Source organism: Tetrao urogallus, assembly GCF_951394365.1.
Source record: "Tetrao urogallus genome assembly, chromosome: 18".
Classification (NCBI taxonomy): Eukaryota; Metazoa; Chordata; class Aves; order Galliformes; family Phasianidae; genus Tetrao; species Tetrao urogallus.
In genome coordinates this window covers 2,553,586-2,579,179 of record NC_136831.1, presented here as the reverse complement: position 1 = coordinate 2,579,179, position 25,594 = coordinate 2,553,586, and the positions used below count along the sequence as shown (strand labels likewise).

The window sequence follows — 25,594 nt, the reverse complement described above, 5'->3', positions numbered from 1 at the left end:
CAGACCGAGGCAGGCACAAAATGGCCGCCACGCACCTCCTGGCACGGCCGCCCCCGAACTCCCAGAGCGCACCGCGCGACGGCGGGAAGGGGGGCCGCTCACGTGACCAGCTCCGTCCCGGCATGCCTGTGGGCGGGAGCGGCCATTTTGTGTAAGGCTGAGGGGCGGGCTGCGGGCGGTGCTGCGGGTTTGCGAGGTGGGTTGGGTTGAGCGGTGCGGATTCTGTAACGTCTACCGTGTCTTTCAATAAATCACGTGAGCGGCGGTTGCGGCTGCGCGAGTCGTCTCGCTTTGCTCACTCGGTCCTTTAGTCCTGAGCTGGGTACCGCTGCGCGCGCCAACTGATCCGGTCCGCTCCTGAGCTGCGGGCTCCGCACCGCCCTCACCCCGCGAGGGGGCGGCGCGCACCGCACAGCCGCGGGAGGCGCTGAGGCGCAGCCTGCCCGGCCCTCGGGGCGGAGAACGGGGGTGGGGGGCGTAGCGGCGCGACCGGGCGGCGGGGGTCGTAATGCTGGCGGCGCTGCCGGACGGCGATGAGCGGGAGCTGGAGAGCAGCGAGGAGGGCGGCGGCGGTGTGGTAGACGAGCGGCGGCCGGAGCGGCACGGCAGCACCTACCACAGCCTGTACGGCTACCGGAGCCGCAGGTGAGGGGCCTCGCGGGCGGACGTTCCCAGGCCCTGCGCGCTGCCAGCCGCTCGATTCTGCTTTTATTTGCACCTTTCCGTAAAGACTCTTGTTTTTTTTTTCTCCTGTAACGTTCTGATTTCCTGCTCTATCACCCTCGGGCCGTACCTTTTCCCAGCGCCCGTTCTGCCTGCAAAAGGCGTGCTAAGAGCTCCTTGCCTTCAGGTCATCGCGGCGGGGAGCGGATGGCGGCGATGGCGGAGCGGCGCCTGGGAGCCCCCCCGGCCGGGACTTCAGGTACGGCGCTCCGCACCGCGCCCCGTCCCCTCAGGGCGCCGTTGCTGCAGCACAACTGCAGGCTCTGCTGTGGTGGGCAAACTGCTGACTGCATTGATGGGCCGGAAAGCACAGAGAGAAACCACAGTGCTCCTCCTTCCAGAGCATGGTGGCATGCAGGCGCTTCTGCTCTTCTTCAGAAGCAAAACATTTGTTACTTGCTAATGCTTTCATCTTGCTTTTTAAAGCCTCTCTTTGCTGGACACAAACTTACCACCTGAAGCAGAAACCGAACTGCGTGGTTTTATTGCTAAACGCCTGGCCAAAGGAGCCGTTTTCGAAGGGATGGGGAATGTAGCAACTGTGGATTTGAGGTAAGATATGCTTTTAAAAATTACTTGTGAATGAAAAGGTCTGAGAAACATTGGTAGCATGGCACACCTTGACATCACCTAGCTTTAAATCTGCTGTGATTGCATGCTCCTGATCTGTTGCTGCTGTTAATAACAGCTGTAAGTGAACACTTTCCACATTAACTTATAGTAATATCTTTAACAACTTTTTTCTTTTTTGCACAGTATACCAGAATGTAAAGTTGGTTGTTATTACTGTCTTTTCCAACAAGAAAGTCTTCTAGAAACAGCAACACTGGAATCGGAAATCAGTGCTCCAGAATATGTAGTTTGTTTCCTAGGTGGCTCAGAGAAAGGTCTGGAACTATATCCTTACCGTTATGTTTCCATATCTGTATGGAGAGGGAGATGATGGAAAAATGATACTCTCTTTTTGTCCGTGTTCTCCTTGAAATCAGCGCACTTATGCATATGTTCCACTATGTATGTAACTTAAAATATCAGAAACAAGCATATACTGAAAGCACAAAATGTGGATCTTAATTGATGCATCTTATTTTCCTTAAGAAGATACTTTCAGACTTGAATTGGACAAATACGTTCAAAGTCTGAAGCTAAGCCTTGACTTGGAGGTAAGATCTAACTTTTTACATTTGTTAAGTGGTGAAAATGACATTTTAAACACACGTGTTACTCAAGCAAACCAGAAGATTTAGTGTATAGAAAACAAACACTCAGAGATGGATACAGGCTTCACTGTAGAGACAGTGAACGTCTAGAGTACTGTTAACCACAAAAGTCAAGAGGAAAAAAAAAGGGGGACTTCTTTGTGCCAGTCATGAATCTCTTAGAGGTTACTCGCAGTTAGCTTCAAAGAGAAAAATGACTAAGAAAATGTAATAATCTACAGGAAGGGTCTCTGTGTCTACCTAGAGCCCTGCCAGTTCTCAACAGCAAGGAAGGATTTCTACTGGTGATCCTGTCACCAGTATGTTTTATGTTTCTGTTTCATCTTGTCTGCTGGTGCATGCTCTTTGCTGAGTATGCATCATAATGTGATATAATGTTTTGTATCATATATTACAGTTCTTTCCCTTCATAGCTTACACTCCAAAAAGCATGGCTTTAAATGTCAAACTCATTATTTTGATCTAGCGTGGTTTGCAATGAAAAACTACTTGACATCTAAATATTTTAGGTTTCTATTTGTGTAGAAATTAAACCTGTGGCTAAAAGGTTTCATGTTTTAATGTTTTACAGCAGAAAACGTTGGAGACTTGTGTTAACCCTTACTTAAGAAGCTGGTTTGAGAATTCCATATGCCCAATTCAGAGAGTAGTACAGCTCTTCCAGGAGAAACTGGCCTTCTTGTTACATGCTGTATGTGTATTCTTAACTAACTAAATAGAAGAGCTTCAGCAGCTATTTCCACAACTCTAATATGTTTAAAATGCTGCTTACGTTTCCTTTCTCAAACAGGTGTAAATTAGAAACATCTTCCGCAATATTTTTGTTTGTTTATTGTTGTTTGTTTTGGCTTTGGATGGAATAGCTAGTTAAGTATAATCACTGTATTCTGAATGCAAAGCCAGCTGCAACGTCTATAATGTGGAATATTCCCTTGGCTTCTTCTCTTACTCTGAAAAGAGCAAAATGAATATGCTTTGTATTTCTTGCTAGTAAGTACAGTACAGCAATAGAAATAATATCCAACTCGTGTCTAACTTCTAAACTTTTTTGTTTGTTTTAAGGCACTGAGTTATACTCCTGTGGAAGTAAAAAATGCAGATGAAAGAACAGAAAAAGACATTAGCAGGTAAGGATGTTATGAGACAGAGGAACCTGAGAGTAACTGCTTTTGTGTGTGATACCTTCCTCTTCTCCTCGCTCAGACACTATGTAGAAACAGCAGCTCACAATAGTTTTTGTGTTAGGTTTCTGGCAGCTGCTAGCCTCCAAGGCCTTGTTCAGGAAGGCACAATGACCTCCTTGTGCATTGCCATGACTGAGGAACAGCACAAGTCAATGGTTGTAGACTGTACTGGAGCCCAGCTTCAGCTGCACAATGCAGGTGAGATTACAGTTGTTAACACCCCTGTATTCCTCAGGGCTGCTGAGACTCCTTGGTTTTAGAGGTATTTGAGGATATTCAGCAGCTCATAGGTTCATGCCCATGTAGTCTGGATTCTGTTTGGAAACTAAAACGCTGCTTTTCCTATCAGGTAGTAATTTGTTTTACCAGTTCTAGTTTGTGGATTATAAAACTATAATGTATACACTTCTGGGAAGCTGAATTTTTTTTTTTCTCCCCAATTGGATTTTTGACAATTGTGAATTCAACAATCAGAGCAGGATTTCATGCAACCACTGTAGCTGTGTTCGCTTTTCCATGTGTATTTTTTTCCTTTAGGCTTAATTCCTGGCTCAGATATTGTCAGCTGTATGAAACAAGGTGAATGCAGCTGTGTATCCATATTGAGCTGGTTTACTTTTTGCTCACGCCTTCTCTGTGTTCTTGAACACTTAACAGGAAGCAACAGATTCTGTGAGGACTGGATGCATGCTTTTGTAAATGGTGCTGAAGGTGGAAATCCATTTCTGTTCCGGCAAATTTTGGAAAACTTTAAATTGAAGGTAATGGTTGGTGTGTGGTAAAGACACATCACTCAATTCTTACGTCAATTCATTTGTCTCTATTCTTCCTTCACTTTTCCACATCGTATTTTCTTTCCACATACAAAGATAAGAAAATGTTCTATAACTGTCATTCCAGGCAATACAGGACATTAACAACCTGAAGAGGTTTATTCGACAGGCTGAAATGAACCACTACGCCTTGTTCAAGTGTTACATGTTCTTAAAGAACTGCGGCAGTGGAGACATCCTTTTGAAGATAGTTAAAGTAGAACATGCAGAAATGCCAGAAGCCAGAAACGTAGTGACTGTCCTTGAGGAATTCATGAAAGAAACAGCAGTGGCTTAAAATTATCTTAATTATCCTACAGTTGTTGGAGAGTATTGTATAAATCATTAATTTCTTCTGCGCAGCTTAGTTTCAGTACTGCAGAAAGTTTTCTTTTAAAAGCATTACCTGAGTCAAACCTAAGTGGCAATTTCAGCTCCTTCTCTCCCTTTAGAGAGAAAGCAGCATGAGCTTTTTTTAATGTGTAAATATCAGATCTTAAACACTACTTCCACTGCTTAACATTCTCCAACTGATGTGTTCATCTTGTGAGAAAATCATTACATTTGTGGGTTTTGTTTTGCTTTTTTAAAGCGTTGGCATGACAAAGAGAAGTATTTTAAATATTTTAAGTATGTTTAAAATTATCATGTCTAATAATTAAGATCTGTTTACTTGTTTTAGTAGAAAAAGAAGCACAAACATTTAGATAAATGACAGTAAATGAGTTCATCTTTGTTCATGTGAGAGAACATAAAAAGTCTGTAGCTAGTTTCTACTTCCTACTTTCAAATCAACAGTTTTGTTCTTCTATGATTGAAGAAACAAGTTGTTTACTGACAGGAGATAGAAAGCCTGGGCAGGGTTTTAGGACTCAACTTGTAGGTGCTTCTGTCTGTTCATATATGTGCTGGGCAGGCATGTTGAATTCCCAGACTAGATTATGAATCCCATTCATTTGTTTATATTCTTGTGACCAAGATCTTCTTTGTACATTCCTAGCATCGCTTTTGTATAATGAAAATAATTGTATGTAGTGAAGAATTAATCGTGAAGATTTTCTAGAGTCAATATTAACTTCATAAAACTTCTTCATAAATTGAAATAAACTGTCCAAAAAAAGAATTGAAAACACTTCCTTGTGTTGGCATAATCCTAGTAAAAATCATACTTTAAATAGAAAAGAAGAAACAAAAAGCCTAATAAATAACACACAAGCAGCTAGTTTAGTTGGATACACGCCTGGAGGGTGTGACACAAAACTGTCTCCAGCAATCAACTATGGAAAGCTGAGGAAGAAGCGCACCCATGCTTAGAAGATGCTGAGATGTGCGCTTAGTCTGCAGCCCTTCCGTCCCAGTGAAAAGTTTTAAGCAGTCTGGTGTAATTGGTCTTCGTTCCCCTCAGTTCTGAGTTCACTGCTGCCGTGGAGCTTCAGCTGTTACGTGGTGGGACAAGATGTGTGTCTGAATGCCACTCAGAAGCCACGTCTGTCCTTGTTTAACTCGTGGAGAAATACAGCAGCGATTCACTTTCTCCTTTATCAGACAGCTTTAGAAACATAAAAATGAACCATCGATGTCATTATTAGAAGATGACATCTCGGCTCTCACAACCGACTGCCCTTTGGTTAAATACTGTAATTGTAGACAAACTTACAAAACTGACTGTGGAAGATTTTCCTTGGATGATTTTTGGTCTGTGATGGAAGACAGCTCTGTTTCATAGGGGGAAAAAAAATCCACCAACAAAAATTTAATGGATTCTGCGCTCAAATAATATTGTTACAACAAAAATATACAGAATGTACACAATACAAAAATATTTGAAAACATACCATAGTGTATTACCTTGCAAATATTTTGTTTTACTAGCCCTTAACGGGAAAGTATCATTTGCTCAGTATTTTAAGGCAGAAAATTACATTGTTTAGTGCTTTGTGTTTAACGTTTGGATATGTTGTTAGGTTAGTAGTGTAAGCAAAAGAAAAGCTGAGCAACTAGCTTTATTTGCCAATTAATGAGACACTGAGGGAGTCAGGAGACAGTGACTAACGTATCTATTAAGCTCATTAGAAATTAAAGATGTTGCTACTTGAATCAGGCCCGGGGAATATTTTGTGCTCTGTATTGTCAAGTACCCTGAAACATAAATTTTCTGAACTACTACTACTGGCATTTCAGGAATATCTCATTAGAAAACTTTTTCTAATTAAGTGCTGTTGATTAATGATGACATTAAAAGTACATTTACCTTTGAACGGGCTTGGTTTCTGTCTTTAGTGCAGTTCTTTACAGAGCTGCAAAATGCACTGCTTTCCTTTACAACCAGCTCTCGGCATCACTGACCGCAGGAGGAATGTTTTGAGTCACAGTACAGAGCAGTGGGAAGCAGCCCCTGCTATAAAGGAAACAGAACAGCAGTGATATTCGGAGAGGCTACAATCCCAGAGGTGTTTCTGTTCTCTGGATCCTGGATTGCCTCCAGAGGTTGCTGGTGTTGAACTGCATTCATGTTTTCTAGTTCCACCTCAGGTAAAGCCAGTGGGGTTTCCAACGTGGAACTTAAACTCTGTGCAGTTACACAGACTCAAGTTTTCTTTACTCACTGATGTGTGAAGACCCTCTCTGTGATCCTGTAAGCCTAAATGTTGGCACAAAACAGCAGCAGCCACATAAGGCCAGCAGATAGCTGTTATTTTTGTATCAGCTCTAAATGCGTCAGACTCCATCCTTCACACCCGGTTCAAAATGAAGCTATATAATTGACTTAAAAAACAAGGGCAGTGTAATGCAGCAGAAGCAAGGTCTTGGGACACGGAATCCTTAAGCTTTATGTCTAGTCCAGCAGCTTCAGGCAGTAAGTTCTCCACCCTCCCCTGTCCCCACTGACAAGATACTTCCTTCTGCTGAAAGAGCAAGCAGTGGAGAAACGCAATGTGCCACAGAAGTGCCAAGCTGCCCCACTGACTAATGGGGGGAAAAAAGAAAGGTGTTGGCTTAGAAACTTAGAAAAAGTGAATTCATCAGCCTTTTTACCCCTCTCTACCTCAGTCAGCGATGGTTCCTGGTAAGCACCGCTCCCATCCATCCTCTCCTTCCTCCTCCTGTTATTACTGATGTGTGCAAAATTAATCTCCACCTGCATCCAAGAATCGAGGAATAACAGGCGCAGTCTGCAAGCCGCGTGGACTTTGCTCTCCCAGGTTGTCTTCCACCACTGCCAGAGCTGTCCGAGCTGCTGCTCCCAGCTCGGATGGGCCGAGCCGAGGGCTCAGCGCGGCTGTGCGCTGTGTCGGCGCGGCCGGCAGGTGTCCCCGAAGGAGCTGCAGAGCCGCCCTGCGGTGCTGCCTGACCGGCAATCACACACGGAACGGCTGCTTGGCCTGCGCTGTGTCCTCACTCAAGGACGGGGGCATGAAATAAACTCCTCCAACGTGCGTTATCTCGACTCTGTGCACTGCTAACAGTCCTTGTCTGCCGTTCTGGAGCTGCACATTCACACAAAAGATTCACTTTTTATCTTTTTATCTGAGCAATGTAAAATCTTGGCAGCATCTGGACTATAACTGAAGCGACCACCAAAACCAGTCGTCGGTGGATGGTTCCTTCAGGAACACACTGCCACTGATCAGCTGGAACCACAAGTGAGCAGGATGGAGAACAGCAAAGCTCTGCCATAAGCCAGCAGCATCAAGGACATCTGGAGGTAAAAGCAAAGCCTGTTTGCTGTTAGCTCTCTGGCACTGCAGCGCTGTGGCACTTCTGGGTGCATTAAAAAACATTGTTAACTGGCTTTCCTGATACTCTGTAAAAATATAACAAGTTTTCACAGTATACTTTCAGTGATATAAACATAATTATAAAAAACTTCAGCACTTCACAATGCTCCTGACTCCATAAGCTGATATTCTTAGTAGAGAACAGGCTATGCATACGATCTGCTCTATACATGGGGAGATATTTCAGCTCTGCTGAGCAGGAATGAAAAGAGGCTTTCATTTCTTCACCCACAAAAATCCAGTACTGCTCGAGTCTGACCTCTCTGATCCCCAGGGCTGCTTCAGATTTGCTCAGACAGCAGATGGGAACACAGGAATGGAAGCTGGAAAGATGAACAACTCACAAGTTCAGTGAGAGGTTTTTCGGAGAAAATTACTTTGTGTTCACTATGTTCATTTATGGATGAAGGACCAAGGAAGGGCACCTGGACTGCTCTGTGCAGCTCCTATCTGGCAATTCCCATTTCCTGCTCACATCTGGTTTAAAGGCATCTGTATTCAGAAAGGCTTAACAATTGGTGAGGAAAGAATGGCATTAGCCATGCTTTTCTCTGCATTCTAGTTCCCCCCTCCTGCTTGTCTATGGCTCTCCAGGGAGACAATCTCCATCAGCATGGAACTCGCTGACCAGCTCCTGACCTGAAGCAATGCACATAAAGTTTTGTGACCGCTCTGACCTGGACCCAATCTGCTGAGATGAAATAGCACAGGGAATGAGCCCGTTTCTTCAGACAGAATAGAGCTCTGACCCTTGTCCCTCGATCTGAGGGCCACAAACATGCCAGTCATGCAGAAAGGTGCCCTCTGAGATTCCATTTCTGTGCACAAACAGCAAAACTTGGTTCTTTTGCACATAACGCTTATTCCCAGCTGTAGAGACACTTTTCCTTCTCTCCCTTCTCTTTCCCTGAGGCAACAGGATTTTTACTAGCAGATACCACAGGAGCAGAACTTCTACCTTCCGGAGAGATTTCTCCTATAAAGGCAAATAAGGGAACTACAGTTGATGATTTCTTGGGAACGTCCCCTCTAGAAACACAGGCTCCCACCAGTTTGTGGTTTCATCTGGCAGTACCAATTACACAACTGAGAGAATAAAGCCTACGATACAAAAACACTTAGCCACAGAGAAAAGCCAGCTGCTGCTCTGCCCACAAGATGTGCCACGGAAAGCTGGCGGTGGCTGGGCACCAAGCTGCAAAGAAAAAGGAAAAAAGGAGCTCGTCTACAAAGGCTCCCATTTCTGCTTTATACAAGGTACCAAACCAGGTGGACAAAGGGGAGAGAAAAGAAAGGCATCCAAGTATCTCAACTGTAGTTTGGCAGCTCTCCAAAGTGAGAAGCAAAACTGAATATGCACCTTACACAGACACACACTCTGCAGACATTCCAGTCTGTTCCCCCAGTTTCACTCAGGCAGCACGCATCGTGTGGCTGTATGGACTGTGTTTCAAACCAGATTACTAAAATCTGGGTTTGACCTATGCTAAGCAAAAAGGCATCAGTGCAACTGACTGTTGCTTTCTCTGAACTTCCATTGCCTCAGAAAGACTTGCCATCCTCAGATTTTAGCAGCCATTTGAAAACCAGTTTTATGAACTTCACAACGTTCACTGTAACACTTCTTTCCATTTCAGGAGGAAGCCAGACACACACCCTGATTTAACCCCACTACCTTCAGTGGACAAAGTTGGCTTCAAACAGACTGAATGGCTCTAAAGCTGGAGCCTGTTGGAAGAGTTGAGATCCCTGCTTAGATATCACTGCAGGCCAGGCATTAAATCAATACAGCCCCAAATAAAGTGAGAAGAAAACCCCATTGTCAACTGACAAAATCAAAACTGAACACTTGCCTTCCTTTCCTCCATCTCTCAAAAAGAAACCCCAGCCACAAGCTGTAGCCACAACAGGCTGGGAAAAAAAAGTATAAATCAAGTAAATCGCGCATGGTAAATTCACCTCTAGCCCAGTATCCACATCACTCTAAAGAGTTTCCAAGGTTTATAGTGCAATTTCTTTTGACCTGTAGTTGAAAGACCAGTCTCCATCACTTTGGGTGACAAAGTTCTGCTGATCCCTTTCAAAGGTGCATAAAACAAGTTCCACCAAAGGCTTAAAATTTTAAGGAACCATTCAAGTAATTAGACAGTGGCACTGGTATGGCTGAACAGTCAAATGTATCTGTAGAAACCAAACCCAGTCTGCCTTGGGAGTGTCATGCAAGTCTCTAGTTAGTAACTGACTGCTCTTTTCCCATCTTGTGTTTAGTAATATTGAGGAGATTCATTCAACAATTGGCTGTAATTCCAGCACTGACCAGGAAAATGCAAATATCCCATACAGAATATTGATGTGTGCTAACAAACCATGTGATAAATGTCCAAGTTCAAGGTGCCCAATGGAAGCCCTAGCAGTGAAGAAACTGCAGGGCCCAGGCCAGCCAGCATTACAGTACCTGCTAGATTTAATAACAAACTGATCGGTCCATTCACTTGTGAGATCTTTAAGCATCTTCTTCCACACACGGTTGTGTTCAAAATAATCATCCTCCCCTAAGTTAAATACAAAAATAGAACCTCCATCTTCTCTCGTATAACGCAGCTGGCAGACCGCTTCTGCTCTCCAGAGTCTCCTGTCCTGTGCATTCAAGGAGGGGGAGGTAGCTTCAAATCCAACAGGCTGTAGGCAAAAATGTTCCAGAAGATGGCAAACAACACAAAGATTAGATAAATAGAAAGGAAGATCCACCATAAAGTCTGATCTTGAAGTCTCTGCTCATAGTTCCTCAAGATAATGACACCAAGGGTGATCCCAACCATCACCCCTCCCAGGTGAGCCATGAAGCTGGGATGTGGGCATGGAGGGTAGGCGGAGGGGTGGAATCGCAGCCACACAGCTCTTCCAAATTCAAAGCTCACTGGAACAACAAGGACAAAATAAATTAATAGTTTAAGTCTATCCCTTCTCAACTCCACCTTGCAAGGCAGCACCACATCTTCTGAAGAGGCAAAAAGAGTGAAAAAGAAACTGCCTTGTATAGTGAGCACAGGGGGGCTGGGAAGCCATGGTTATGTAAGGCACACAGAGATGAGATTTCTCCTGCGGTCTGGGCTTGTCAGAGTGTAGACAGGCAAAGGAACATTTCTCTTTCAAAGTTTATATAAAAATAAGGAAAAAAAAAAAAAAAATCAGAATTTGAAGACAATTTTCTGTTGATAATACACAATCCGGTTTCTCTCATCAGGGCACCCTGGGGATGTGTCTGGAAGATAATTCACTGATGTATGTACAATGGTGTTGTACATACAGCAAGTGCTCCAGGAAGCCTAAACATGAGCATTATGAAAGTACTGTTTGTTTGTGAATTCAGAGAGGAGATGCTTAAATCCCAGATCTTCACAATTCCATATGCTACAGATGCTGGTTAACAACAAATCCTCATTTAAAAATGCTTATGCTGAAAACCAAAATCAGCATTTGAGAGTGATGTGACTTCTGCATGTGGAAGTTCCAGCTGCAAGTTCCTACCAAAACTGCTGCAAAGTCAGAACTCCCTGTGTCAGCACAAACCCTTAGGACAAAGACAAATGAGACAGGATTGCTTGTTCACCAGGTATTGCACGATACTTACTACAGATCAAGGCAACAGCCATGCGTAGCAGTTTGAATTGGCACTTCATTCCAGACCAATTCTGGAAAAGAGACAAAGAAAACAAAGTGATGCTGCATGGATATCTGGATTTTACATTCAAATCTGTACTGGAAGAGCATCTTCTAGGCTTGATAAAAGTACCACAACACACGCACGTGTTTTCCAGAGCACATACATCAAACCCTCTGTCATTGCCGCATCCAGCTCACATTATCATCTCACACAGATCCCACTGGGAACTAAATTACCATTATTCTTATGGTTGTTCTGCTCTGACACTGCTAGCAAAGGACAGATGCGTGTTCCTGTACCACCACACAGCAATCTGAACCATGCGAAAAACAGCATTCTCAGCAAAACCGTTGCTGTCCAGTGGTAAGCTCAGGGCTTGCACAGGCAGACATGTTGGCTTTGCCACAGCCCTTGTAAGGACCCTGGATGAGCTGCTGTTTCTACATCTTCCAGAAATTACAGTGCTGATATTCACTGACCTTTATGAAGTACTTCATGAGGTGAAACAGCTAAAAGACAGCAACGCTGTTATGATCAGAATTCAGTGTCAGTTTGAGTTTTATGAAAGGGAATAAGGGATATTCTACAAAGAATCCAACAAATAAAAAATTTCTTTAGGTACTTCCTAACATGATATGACACACTGCAAACAGAAACAGCTCTGCAACTTTTGTAGATGCCGTCAGCTCCTTCTCTTCCAAAGAGTTCTCAATCCATTCAATAAAAACTGATAGTTTCAAATATACCAATAAATATTGAATTAACAGCACCTTCGGAGTCAGCTTACAAACTGTTAGTCATTGATGCACCAATCCACCAACTATAGTGTAGTATTCCAGGACCAGGCCACTGGGGTGAGACTATTGAGCAAGCACTGAATGACCAACAGTTTGGTCAGGCCCTCTTCCCAATCCCAGAGGTGCTCACCTTCAAAGAGGTTGGAAAGGCATTCTGCTACTCACCATGACTATATTGGCCAAGTGAGCCGAGACAAGGGCATACACGCCTCCGGAGGAGCCAACCACAGGTGCAGTCATATCAGCCACTGACACTGCCAGCGACCCTGGGAATTAGAACAAGGCTTTGTCAGAATTATCAGCCAAATAAAATCACTTTTCTACAATAACCACTATTTCTGCATCATCTGCTACAGGTCAGCAATACAGAGATAAATAAAAGGAAGGGGGAAAAGAGCAATCAATCCAATTCTTTTGTACCTACTTAAAAAGACTGCAAGCCAGCACAAGGGAGCAATGCATCTTTGAAGCTATGCTGCAAAAAGTATATATACACTCTGCTTAAAAAAAAAAAAGAAGGAAGATGGACAAGTGTCTTCATCCTGTTCATCACCAAAGGATAAAATAGAAGTTGCTCTTACACTGACAAGATAAATATTTGCAAACTTTAAAAGACTGGGGACTGATCACTTAAACCCAGGACTTTGATCAATGCTCAGCCTGTTACTTATAAAACTGCAGAGTAAAGCTTCCTAAAAATATCCTGAATGAAAGCAGTCATCATGAGATGGCAAAATGTCAGTTCAATCACATAAAGGTACTGCTAGTAGAAATACTTTCAAACATAGACACTGCTTCTCTTTATCCCAATTAGAGGCCTGGATCTCCTCAAAGCTCCGATACAGCAAACTTTAGAGGTAACCGAAAAGATAAAGAGAGACAAAGGCAGACTTTGTGCACAAAGCAGGGATAATGAAGACGTTTGTGATGAGCAGAAATGGGGAAAAATCACAATGACTACTCTGGAGAGAGTCATCAGTAGTACAGAATCTTCCAATAGGCTTCTTGGCTAACTGTTTAGGTGATTATGGTCAAAAAAGAGCTGAGCTTCCACCAGCATATAGCTCCCTTCTTCACCATAGGAACCTGAAACTTCTCAGCTCTTAAGCAATGCCATTAAGGGACACGTTAATCAGAAGTTAAGAAAGGAGTAATCAGAATCCATGCGCTCATTGCAGGACCCAAGCACTTAACTGCATCTCTCCATCTACACTTCCACATATCCTTTTGTCAAAGCCAGACAAATGAGAAAAACACAAAAGTAGGGAGTGGCTACTGCAGCATGTATCCACATTTTACTATTTATTCCTGATTGCTTAGGAGCTGCATTATCTTTATGTCGCCACATCCTCAGGCTCCTTCCTCCATCTCCTGACATACGTCAAAGAACAAAGCACATTTAATAACTGGCTAACAACAGAAAGAGACAGAAGTATTATGCTTATGTAATGCTTCTTTGGGGTTGTCCAACCACATTCATAGTTCCAACCTGCACTGAGAATTTCCCCTGCCATCAACTTGCAGTGCTCACCTGGGCTCAATCATAGCAGGTTCAGTGCTTGTTTGCTTTGCTTACCTGGCACAGATGTGCAGTGTGTATGTACAAATTAAGCCCCATGACTTTGCAGACTGATCTATGTAGAAAACTTTGTGCCTGGAAAGTTGCAGACTGGGAACCACTTTAATGCTTATTAAAATAATAGGCAAGAAACACCAGAGCTGGTCTGCTCACTTCTCTCTCTGCATTAATGAGATGCTGCTTGTACCATGCCTTGTCCTGTGCCCTAATCCAATTATTCTTTTTCACAGCCTCTTCCAGGAATGCAGTCTATCTTACAATGATTTTATCTGCTCATTATTGAAAAAAACAAAATTATGGTGATTTTTTTCCCAGTTACATAGATCTTGAACTGTGGCAGTCAATTCTTTGTTCCAGGTTCCACCGTGAAGCCCTCTGTTGTTCTCACACTCTCCTCCTGTTTTAATTAGATGTTGATCTATTGTCAGCTAACTTTCATCACCTCCAAAGTGCTGGAAATGCCAAACATAAATAAAAGAAGTACAGCACAAACTAAACATCAATCAAAACCTATAGCTTCATGATCAAATTAATTTCCAGATTCCTTTGCACTGATCACAACATACAACCAAATACTTCTTTCTTAGGCTGTAGAAACCAGACAGTGCAGGACAAATGGAAGAGCTGGCGCAGGACCTGGGGGCAGGGTGGGGTGGGACAAAGGTTCTTCATGCAGGAGGACGATGGAAGCCTGTGATGCCACATTTCTGTTAGCCTTCTATGGGTTGCAAGGAATGTACAGTGGGGCACAAGTGTCCTAAACACAGATCAGACTGCTCTTCTCCTATACACAAATGTCACAAAACATTTCTTCTTCGCAAAAGTCATCCCAGACTACTTTCAGATGCCTCTCTGTCTAGGGCATGCAGAGGTGTAACCTACCTGCCACGACTCCAGCAACGTACACAAAGCTGATCCTCGCAGCTCCATGCACCATTTCCAGGGGAACCCCAACCAAGAGCTGAAGGACAACATTGAGACCAAGGTGTTCTATCCTGCAGTGAGGAAAAACAACAGTTGCACTCTTTTCTAACTCTGTCTCCCTTCTCCCTTGTGACAGAGATATCTCAGAATGAGATCAGATAGCATCTGTTCCATGAAGGGAGATTGTAACACCAGGACTGACTGCTTACAAAGCAGGTAGATTTAAATGACACCACGGCACATCCTCAACACACAATACTAGCACCTTCTGTGGGAAAAAGCACAAAGTAGCTAATGCACTGTGACTTTATGTCATATTTCATACAAGAAACGGATTGCTTGCAGCCAGACCCAGCAATACTTGGTTTAAGTTCTATGAATTTTCACTGTTTTGGACTTTCTTCGTGTTACCATAGCAATTTCCCATACACATCAGAAAAAAATGCTGATGATAAAATGCACTAATGATAGAACTGTCTCATGAAGGAGAATTTGAAGTTGGACCAGAAAAAGCTGCTAGAAATGACACTGCAGAAAAATGACCTTTCCAGATATCTTAATGAGTTTGTTATCACTTAATTTTTCTCTAAGAGTAAATTTCTCTCTGTGCACGGGACGCTCAGCACCATAATTCACCATCACTGGGAATTATGGAAAGTAAGCAAGTATGTTGATCATCTTGCTCTTGAAGCCATTGGGCATGGGTGCATTCTGGCACTCATTCCGATCCTGGTTGTTCACAGAACTCGGGAATTAAATTAGGAACAATGAGCAAAGGTCAAACAGAGATCACAGAAAGGAGTCAAAGCACCCAAATGCCCTTTTACACGGGGAGGAAAGAAGCTTCAGCTGGCAGCCAGTGTCACGAGGCGGTGCCTGACATTTTCTCACAAAGCACTGGGTCTTATTTTTCAAAGGCAGCTTTTGTATGGGCTCAGCAAAGTTTATCCCCAGCCCGAAAGTGACTGCCCCGAATCACAGCTGTTCTTAAAAGACTTTGCAGGAGCGATCCTATTCACTCTTCCTCCCCATCATGCTAATAGCATTGAAGGCTCCATAGTCAATAAGCACCCATAAAATATAATTAGCCTTTGCTGGTGCTGAATGCGTCATTCTTGAAATGACAATTTCCCTGATTTATTAAAGACTTTCTCCTTCCCTGGGACCAAACAAACGGGACTGGGAATCAATGCAAGTCATTAGTTATGGCAGTGTTACAAATGTGTGGGCCTCAGATAATCAACGTCAGCTTTCCATGAAAGCAAAGGGCAGAATTTACAACTTTGCCTGGCTTTTCAGCTCTCGACAAAGCTCCCTGCACCAGGACCATCACAAAGTCCGTGCATTTTTGGGATCTTTCTAGAGAAACAGCCAGCCAAGCCTTAGCAACTGCCGCCTTTTTGGACACCTTCTGACTTCAGTGCACAGACCAAGTGCACTAAATTAAGCAACAGTCCATATTACCATCTTAAAGTCTCAGCTGGAAACAAGACAACAATAAACCCCATGACATTGTCTTAACCTCTCCTTTGAAAAACAGAGAGTGATGGACTTCCACTACAAGCATTATTATCTTTCTAAGATTTATCCCCCCTCTTGATACGAAAGGAGATTTACACGTTATGTGTTAGCCATAAACGAGCAGTTAGCCTAACTCCAGATACTGCAAATAAGTCACGGGGTTTATTATTCCAGCAGGACTCATCATTGTTTTGAAGGCTGTAACAGCTGGAGAATTTGGAATCCATCACAAAAGCAATGAGACTTTTGCACAACAATTTCACCACTGCTCGTGGCAAAGCCAGCCACAGGTGTGAATTAAAGCTAATGTATTTTTCAGACAGTAAGTGTGGAGAATGCCAGGGCACTGCCTGCTATAGGTTAGGGCAACTTTGCACAGATAGGAAAGAATGCCACAGGGGACACAGGGAGATATTTAAGTGCTGCAAAATTATAATTGTGCAGGTGCTTCTCTGAAACGAATTCCCGAGCAATCTGTGGTTATAGAAGTGAAACAGTAGGACTACAGCAGGAACAGAATGAAAATCAGATACAAATTAGTTTGCGTGAGTTAAAATCGTGTTCCTTCTTTTCTACAAACCCACTTTTCCTCACCTTTCTAATTCTCATTTTACATAACCAGCCTCACATTTAAGCACAACAGTCTGCACTTGTAGACTGATGCCTCTGTAATCAAATTTACCGGAGGAATGTAGAATGCAGAGTACAGATGTCACCACATTTAGAAGTTTCCTCTATAATTTTTTTTCTACTCTCCTTGGGTCAAGTCTGCTCTATTCCAACCATAATTTTTATTCAGAAACCTGGGGCACATCTTGTGCTTATGGGCAGTTACGCACAGGTTGGAATTCCATGGCAGAGAAGGGACATCAGCTTCCTGGTAGAAAAAGGAAAAGATCTGCTTGATCTTTTTGGCCTTTTAAAGGAGATCATTGATTGGTGAGAATATAAGCTTTCTATTTAAGAACAAAGGATCTTCATTCAGTTTCAAATTATAAACCACTGTTAAAAAGCTTGTTGCTCTGATTCTTCAGTGACAAAATTAAAGAAAATTGCAATTATCTGCCAGGAATGTGTAAGGATAACGATCTGAGAAAGCACGTTGAGGGGGTAGAGTGTTTTGTACAGCGGTGAACTTTTCCGTGACATTCACTCGTCACCATGGCATCACAAACGTCACATAATTAAGTCTCTCTGAATCCTGAGAGGACCAGCACAGTCCACAAGCACAGAATTAGAATCCCCATGCCTTGTGTTCTCTTCATTCTGCTACATACCTCCCATGGGATGAAGGACAATATATTTTATTTTATTGCACCTTCGTTTTACATTAGATGGACTATTCTCTGTCCATCTGTCCAGATGAGACTGTCAGCTCTTGAGGAACTTAAGGAACACTACTGTTAGTACAGTTTGTACAAAATGGGAGTCCAGCTTTGTCTCAGATTTCTAGGCATTATCCCAGCCCCTACAGAAGAGACAGCATTACTAAGCGATGACACTGAGTAGGCATGGGAAATTTCATCCACTTCTCCAACCTTAACTAGAAAGTCTACCAAAAATACAATATCTAGTTCTTAAATATCAGTCTAGCATCTTTTCAGACTCAATACATCACTTGCACATCTCCTCTAGACAGACAATGGGCTTCAGCTTTAGGTCAGTTTTAGGAAGCACAGGAAAGTGCATTCTAAGAGGTTGGTGTGATCCCAAAAGTGCAGGGACAGGAGCAGCATCTATTAAGTTCCTTACATTGTTTCCTCCCTTTAGACAGCTGTGAAGGTTTGCCTCTCATTGCCCAACACTCCACAACAGCTTCAGATTTTGATACATAATTTAGGGTTGGTTTTGTTTGCGTGTTCTCCATTTTTTTCCCCAATTGATTTCTGAGTTGATTCAGTCCCTTTTCTCCTCCCACTCTCTGAGGAACCTGAACTGCCTCTGGAAAATCTCTGCAGTTTGTAAGTACTCACCCTGCGTGCATGAATATGTAGGTTAGGTACCTCCAAGCCTGAGCACGGAGTTGAGGATGGTAAAGTAATGCATTTTTCAGGTATAAGGGATGGGTGACTTGCAGCACAAATCTGTCTAGCACCACTCCATTGTAAAGAAAAAAGGCAACCTAGAAGAGCAGGAAGATTCCTTGGTTAGCAAATGCCTTCTCTCAGTGAAAAGCACTTTGCAAACTCAAAATCATGAAAGGAAGTCAACTGAAAAACAAATTTTTCTACCACCTGACAGCTATACAGCATGTATGTTCCCTGTTCTGAGAAACCTGCAACACATCAGCCTAACTCCATATGTGGCTTTCCATTACGGATCAGTCACCAAGTTAGAGGAGCTCAGCACCCTCAGAGTGCCAAAGGATATCCTTCTCTGTTTATTCCAAAGCATCACTTAACTACTGCACAAAGCTCTTCTGTGAGCAACAAATGAGCAGGTCAGAATTTTTAGTCCAGTTCTGCTCCCTCCAATTTCTCCCCATTCAAAGAGCAGAGGTAACCATACAAGAGTTTATTTCTAATTCTATTATTTGAGCTACCCCTTAAACTGTCCAGATATTCACTTTTCAAAAAATTTAGCTTTACTTTCCCAAATTCTGTAGTTTCATACACAAGTTGCTTCAATGACTAATAACCACACATGAAGACAGACAGAAACACAGCCTCCACTTACATAATCTACATATACACGTAGGTAAGTCAAAAGAGCCATTTCAACCTCATGCTCATCCTTGTCTGGATCCAGACCAGCCCCACGATGGCCTTTGTTCAGCCCACATCAAAACCTCGGCAGCGTGAGGTGAGTTCCTCGAATCAGGGCATTAAATAAGGTACTTGCCTCTACGATGGTGATGGTAATCATGAACCAGGGTGGAGGGCAGCAGGTATAGCTGTCGTAGTACCACTTGCGGTCTATCTCTCGCGGCAGGGTCTCATATGCGACGTGTCGGATCAGCCTCTGTGACAGGCTCAGCCCTGTTTCCTCCAGCAGCGCCTTGCTGCACAGCCTCCTGTTGCCCTGAAGGATGGCTTGGCGGAAACTATTCGACCTTTTGTTGCTCATCTGTGCAAAAAGAAAAACAGGAAATCATGAGGACGAAGGAAGGCCTGGCTCAACCTTCAGGGAGTTTAGTACCAATCTGGCAGCACCAGACCCATGCGGTCAGGAGAACCGCCATCGGGCTCGAGCTGTAGGAACCAAGCCTCAGTCTGATCACAAAGTGACCTACGCAGGGTGCAAGAACAAACAGTTGCAGGACTCACTATTTTGGGACCAGTAAATGAGGTCAGAGTAGAACACTGGCAAAGCAGAGCAGAGGCTGCTGATGTACCCAGCTGAACTCTCCAGCCCATTCACCAGCCTCCTTCCCTTGGCTTCCCCTGATGCACTGAACTTCCCTGTACCTTCCATCAACAGGGGCAGGAAATTTCTTGAACGCAGCAGTAGGTACATTCACAGCATCTAACCTGTATGTTCTGATCCTCGTTGGCAAAGTTTAGCTCTGCTCAAGGAAAATTATCCCCTTAAAACCAAAACAACTGCAATGAGCAGTACCAACAGAACACACACTGAAGTGTTGAGCAGGCTGTTTTAGCTGCTCGTAAACTTGCAAGAAGAAAGGATCCATTTTCTGGTAAGTTATACTCAGAACAGGCAGATTTTGAGAAGGTGCAGACTTCAGAGGATATGGCCAATTTGTTTTGCATTATCACGAGAAGTGCACAGAATTAACGATCTTTTGAGTATACACTTTCCCAGTTTGGATGCATAATTAAAGCAATTGAGTTTGCAAATGAGGCAGATGGAATTTTATGCTAGCCTGCCTGGGAGGAAAAAAAAAAAATCTGGTCTGAAAGTGCTTGCTCCAAAATTCGCTTAATTGCTAATTAGCCCTGATGTCAAACAAACCTACTGCACCACAATCACTGTCTGGACTGGCTGAACATTTGGTAGAGAAGGCTTAACAAGATAAAACCACTAACTATGCTTCCTGTGTTACTGCTAATGTTGCTCAAAGAACTCCAACACTAGTCAGAACAGTGAGAGTTCATCTGGGTGATGTTCCTGAAGGCATTCCTCAAGGTAATAACCATGCAGAAGGGAAAGGCCTTGTTGCTTTTGACAAGAAAAGGATATTGCAGGATCACTGTGGATCTCACACAAACGAAGCCTGGCTCTTCAGAGGAGGTGAGCAGCTGGACCTCACAGTGCTAAGTGACCTGTCCAAGGCCATAGATTAGAGTCAGTGGAAGAATCCAGGCTGCAAGATTTCTGTGATTACTGGGCTGCACTGACTTCAAGCCCTTCTGTTCAGTAGTTCTACCTTTCTCTTCTAAGACAGAGAAATAAAGCACAGGACTGTCTACATGATAAAATGGAAGCTTACGACAATGATTTCCTCCACGGAATGATGAAAGACAGCTGTAGCTTTGTTCTTTCAACTACCTGTTCTCACACTCAATCATTTTTACAAGGTGTTCCATCTTGGTTGTTTCTGGTCACATCTGGATGATAAAACACTAAGAGTTATTTTAACTGGTAACGATGGGAGAGCAGTAAACGTTGATATTACAAGAGAAAGGGAAATCCTTGGGCAACATGCTGGCAGCTCTGTGGGGAACAAATGTGATTGCTGAAGACCCTGCATGCCTCAAACACAAACAAGGTTACTTCTGTGCACCATAAGGCATTGTCCAATTGGTATCCTGTCCAAACAACAGAACAGATGCATCGCATCAACTACACTCATGGCTAATTTAGACATGAGGCAATAGGATCAGAGCGTTTAGAGATAGAGAAGACATTTGAAACCAACTTCTTAGGTGGCTGGACGGGGGTGTGCTGGGAAATCATCAGCTCTTAGCAAACAGGCAGTGACAAAACTGCCCGCAAATGAAATGGAGAAAGTCTTGAATCGCTGCAGTCTCTTGCAAAGCATGTGAAAAAATCCAGCACCAAGTGTGTTCTTCCCAGATTACAACTCACACCATGATCCTCAGAGGGAACACGACTGGCAATGAGTAAGAAAGAGATTCCCTGTGTCTACCAACAACAGCAGGTGCTGTGTCAGTAGGAGCCAGGTTTCAATTTACCTAGAAAATCAAAAGCCTTTGGTAATTACAACTAACTCTTCAGAGCCCTTAAGAGATCTAGCTAAACATCCTGCCACCTCAGGTAGAAACACATACATAAAAATTGTCAGATCTCCTTCTGAGCAAAGGCTATGGGAAGAAGGCCAGATTCTCTATAAAGCTTCACAGCCTTGGCATGGTTTTACATCCAAATTAGGCAGGGACACAGAGTATCAGAAACACATGCTCAAAAGCACCCACAATGCTTAAGATACGAGCTTATGGATGTACTCCCTTGTTAAAATTAGGCCTCTCAGTAAAAGCACATCCTGCCAGCCCCCACCTGCACCCACTGACCACCGTGCCAACAGGGAAAGGAGCTCCAAGAGGCAGCACGGCTGAGTGCTGGACCTCAAGCAAACACAACAGCCCTGGCCCTACTCGTGTAACTCCATAGGCCTTAGGATCATGCTTCAATCTCAAGCTAGGTGATGAGAAACCAAGGCATAAGGAAAAGACAGAGGATTCTCTCACTACCACTACTCTCACCAACTCTTAATAAGGAGTCTATTTTGTTCCACAGACTGACTTTAAAATATCCAAATCTTCCCAAAGTCTCCCATATGGTCACAATTTGCTGACTTAATTTTGGAATTACATAATATTGGTATTTATGAGCCAAGTATTTAATCATCAGCTGTAAGAACACTAGCCCATTGTTGGTCTGCATGTTATTACAAGCCCAGAAGCTCAGGGCAGCCCACCCCACTTCTCTTCATACAATTGATGTGGGACTTCTTTAATGAGTATGATATTAAAGTTGCAGGCAGATGGGTAGAGAAAATAGTATATAGGGAATTAGGAGAAAGGAAGCAGCACATTCCCTTTGTCTTTCATGCCTGCAAATAGTTATTATGCAAAGAGACATTTCTCTTGCAAAACAGCCAGTTTGACATGACCTGTAACCATGCTCTGCCATCTCTGCCCTTGCTATTAACATACCAAAACAAAAGAAGGCTTAGCTCTGCTCAAAGGGTGTCTTTGATGCGCTGATAGGAAGGATAATTTTTTGCCCACTTAGACATGAATCTGTTTTCCATATTTAAACTGTTAAAATTTAGGATGAGTCCCTAGAGCCTAGTGTGGGACAGCAGAAACTTATAGGAGCACAAAGTCTTGCTTCTGTTCAGGATATATCAGTCTAGAATGAATCTCAGATAATCTATAACTTGCAACACAATCTGGTTATTCCCACTAGCAGATCAATTTCTCTAGGTTTCTTGGCTATCTGTACCACTGTTGCTGCTGCAGCACAAGAGTAGGATAATTAATAACCAAATCATACAGTATTTCCCCACCCCAGTTACACAGTTTGTGTGGGGCACCGTACCCTCTTTGGTTTTATTCAGCCCTATTCGTGAGGCTTAGAGAACCATGGACTTCTGCGCACCAGGTATTGGCATCTTTGAGGTTGGTCTACAGCTATTTTTAAACACATCCAAGACCATGACAAGGCAAGGCATTCAGCACTCCAGCTCTGCTCCTCCAAGGGGCAGAAAACTAAAATCAGAAGTGAGCACGTGCTTTTTAAAAGCCTCTGTCAGCTCCAGTTTTATAACCCACTTTACTCACAAATGCAGCTTTTCCAATCAATTCTGCTTTCAAGATTCACATTTATTTCCTTCCCCCACTACTCACTTCTCTGAAATGCTAATGTGGTTAAAGACTGCTTTCCCCAAAACACATAGCTCAGCGTTAAGTTTATCTGTCACAGATGTTCATATCCTCTGCATCAACCTGGTAGCACTCTCCTTTCCCAAAAAGTATCAAATGGAAACTAGAGGAAACAACATCCTGATTTTCTCTGACCAAGCAGTGGTTTCCTCTGAGAATTCATGGAAAGTCAGAGGCAGGGGAAGCCAAATAAGTTATTGTTGTTCCTGCAGCAGTATTCCCTGCTCAACGTTTTGCCCATCCCAGGCTTCCAGCTCTTCCATTAGAAAAGATAAGCTGTGTTTGTATTTCAAGTTAAGCACAGGAGCATTTGCAGAAGACTAACTTACTGTTTCAAATCAGTTGTGTTCTGTCAAAATGCAGCAAACTTTGAAACCTCAAAACCCTGACACACGTTCCATTTTTTTCATTGGTCCTGGGAAGGATTCTGCATCTGAAGTGAAATCCAGATTTTATTTTCTGAAGCATTTTTATTTTAAAATGCCTTTATAATATTTCCCATTCACTTATGTTCGTTAGATAGATATACAATTAAAATGACCATTTAAGTTGACATCGTGTTTCTCAAGTTTCAAAAGCACTTGATTGGAAACAGATGAGGAATCATGGCTAAGGATGGAAATTTCTGTGCTAAGTTTCACTTCAGTTGGCATAGCAATTATTTGCCATACGAGTTCACTTGGAAGAAAGCGCTCTCTTCTGCTGCTACATGCAGGCAGTACCTAATGGACTCAGATCAATGCATAAGCGGAACAGATCCCAAAAGCAGCTCTTCCATGCCAGTTATTCAGTTCCAAGATACTCACCTGACCATCTGATACCTTTTCTCCCCTCAGGAGATGCACGTGGCCCTTGGAGTGCTACAGATGACACAACCCTCACTTTCCTCCAAAATGGGAAGGGAAATACCACAAAGGTAGTGTGAGGTACATTTGTGAGGAGGGTATCTGGTTCCTGGATGTGCTCCATGGAGTAAGAACTTTGCACTCCAGTAAGGGTTTTGACACACAGGGAGGTAAGGGATGGACAGGGACACGATCAGATGACCATTACTTTGCAGAACCATTTGTCTATTAAGAAAACATGCTTCTTACTCGGCATAGCATAATATTAGATCAAATAGAGATTTTCAAATCCTTTTAAAATTAAATGTTTATTACGTCTCTGAACTAAGGCCAAGATAAGAACTCAAGAATCCTATAGTTTCAGTCAGGACAGTGTGAATCAAGGGCAGAGAAATCACTTAAATGGGTGCCCCACTGGACACTGAAGGAAAAACTGATGTCAGTGATGGGAGTCATCTTGATGTTTGTCACAGTATTTGCTTCAATTGTGCAGCTAATGGGAAGCACAAAGAAGCTGAGAAGGAGACACAAAACCTGCAGCTTTTCCTGTAACAGGACTTTTCAGGTTAGCAACAGTGTTTAGTGTTTATAATTATATTCTCATCAGACAAGGCCACTAGAATTGAAGGCTGGGATTATTTTGCAACAGAGAGCTTAAAAACTCACTAGAAAGTGAATAAGAACTTAGCAGGAATAGGAGATATTCACTCAGGCAGACTTTTGTCTTACTGAAGATTCCCCTGAGAATCAGAGATTTAGGGTTTATTGCTCATTTTCCCAGTGACTCAGGTAATAATTCTATGCAGTTTCTGCAAAGCATTGTTCAGCTAAGCCTTCAATGCAAGTTGTCAGCTGGTTCAGTAAAGGACAAGGAAAGACACTGGAAGTGGAATTTATAGCTGTTCTGTGACTGCACTATGAAGTAATTCTAAGCACCATTAGAAAAAAAAAAAGTTTTAAAGGACCTCTCTCAACCCCTATTATCTGGGGAAAAAATACAATGTATAACTTCTTAAAAGCTCACCTCCACAAAGATAAGAAAGCCCTCCTGATGCTATCACATGCACACTAACAAAGCCAGAAGAGAAAATTCAATGTTAAAAGTTTTTCTTTTCCCAGCAACAACTCGCTTTCCCCTCTTTCTTCTCATTTCAGCTCAAGCCAAGTTGGAGGAAGTACCCCCAAGTAAAACTGCTACCATTACAAGCACTGGAACTGCAAGGAGCTAGAGTTACTTTCCTTTCAAAGCAGAAAGGATAGCCACAAAAATCTAAAGGCACACACACAGAATCCTCACAGGGGACAGACCAAGCTCTGCTTTTATCACCAGAGTGCCTGAAATGAGCAAATGGCTTCAACCATACAATACTGGCAAATGTCTTCAGCTACAAGCAGCCACATTTGAAGACTTAAAAAGCAATAGAAAAAGAGGCAGCAGCTTGAGCAAGAGGGTAAAGAGAGCTGAGGGAACAGCAGGAGGGATTCAGCACCTTGCAGAACTGATCCTTCAGACATGACTGGCTACTGCCTATTAAATCCTGTGTCCAGCTGGGGATATTGCCCCACCTTCACTCTGTTAAGATAAAACAGTATGTTGAGAGTTTGCAGAAAAGTTCTTTTACAGACACAAATTATGTGAACTTTTCATTTGGCAACTGCTGGCAGTAAGGCTGTGCTCCAAGTTACCTGCAAAAAGAAAACTCTCAAGTCAGAGAAGCTCTTTTAGCAGCACACTTG

The 25,594-nt window shown here is 43.0% G+C and overlaps 2 protein-coding genes across 3 annotated transcripts in view; one reads left to right on the top strand and one right to left on the bottom strand.

The window, feature by feature from the left end:
* Positions 1-508: 508 nt before the first annotated feature.
* Positions 509-4,237, top strand: LOC306953556 (protein Njmu-R1; the record flags this gene model as incomplete). Its single annotated transcript, XM_079544492.1, has 10 exons — positions 509-645; positions 851-922; positions 1,150-1,275; positions 1,480-1,626; positions 1,835-1,886; positions 2,515-2,634; positions 3,006-3,070; positions 3,189-3,325; positions 3,785-3,888; positions 4,028-4,237. The coding sequence occupies 10 exons, from the start codon at positions 509-511 to the stop codon at positions 4,235-4,237; spliced, it is 1,170 nt and encodes a 389-aa protein (XP_079400618.1).
* A 6,126-nt stretch (positions 4,238-10,363) lies between these two features.
* The window catches only part of RHBDL3 (rhomboid like 3), a gene marked incomplete at both ends in the record, with an annotated part of 43,117 nt that continues 27,886 nt past the window's right edge, over positions 10,364-25,594 (bottom strand). For both annotated transcript variants that reach the window (XM_079544145.1, XM_079544146.1), the window contains 6 exons: positions 10,364-10,635; positions 11,350-11,410; positions 12,345-12,445; positions 14,641-14,753; positions 18,177-18,325; positions 19,045-19,269. In XM_079544145.1, coding sequence (XP_079400271.1) covers positions 10,364-10,635; positions 11,350-11,410; positions 12,345-12,445; positions 14,641-14,753; positions 18,177-18,325; positions 19,045-19,269 — 921 coding nt within the window. The remainder of the gene's footprint in view (positions 10,636-11,349; positions 11,411-12,344; positions 12,446-14,640; positions 14,754-18,176; positions 18,326-19,044; positions 19,270-25,594) is intronic.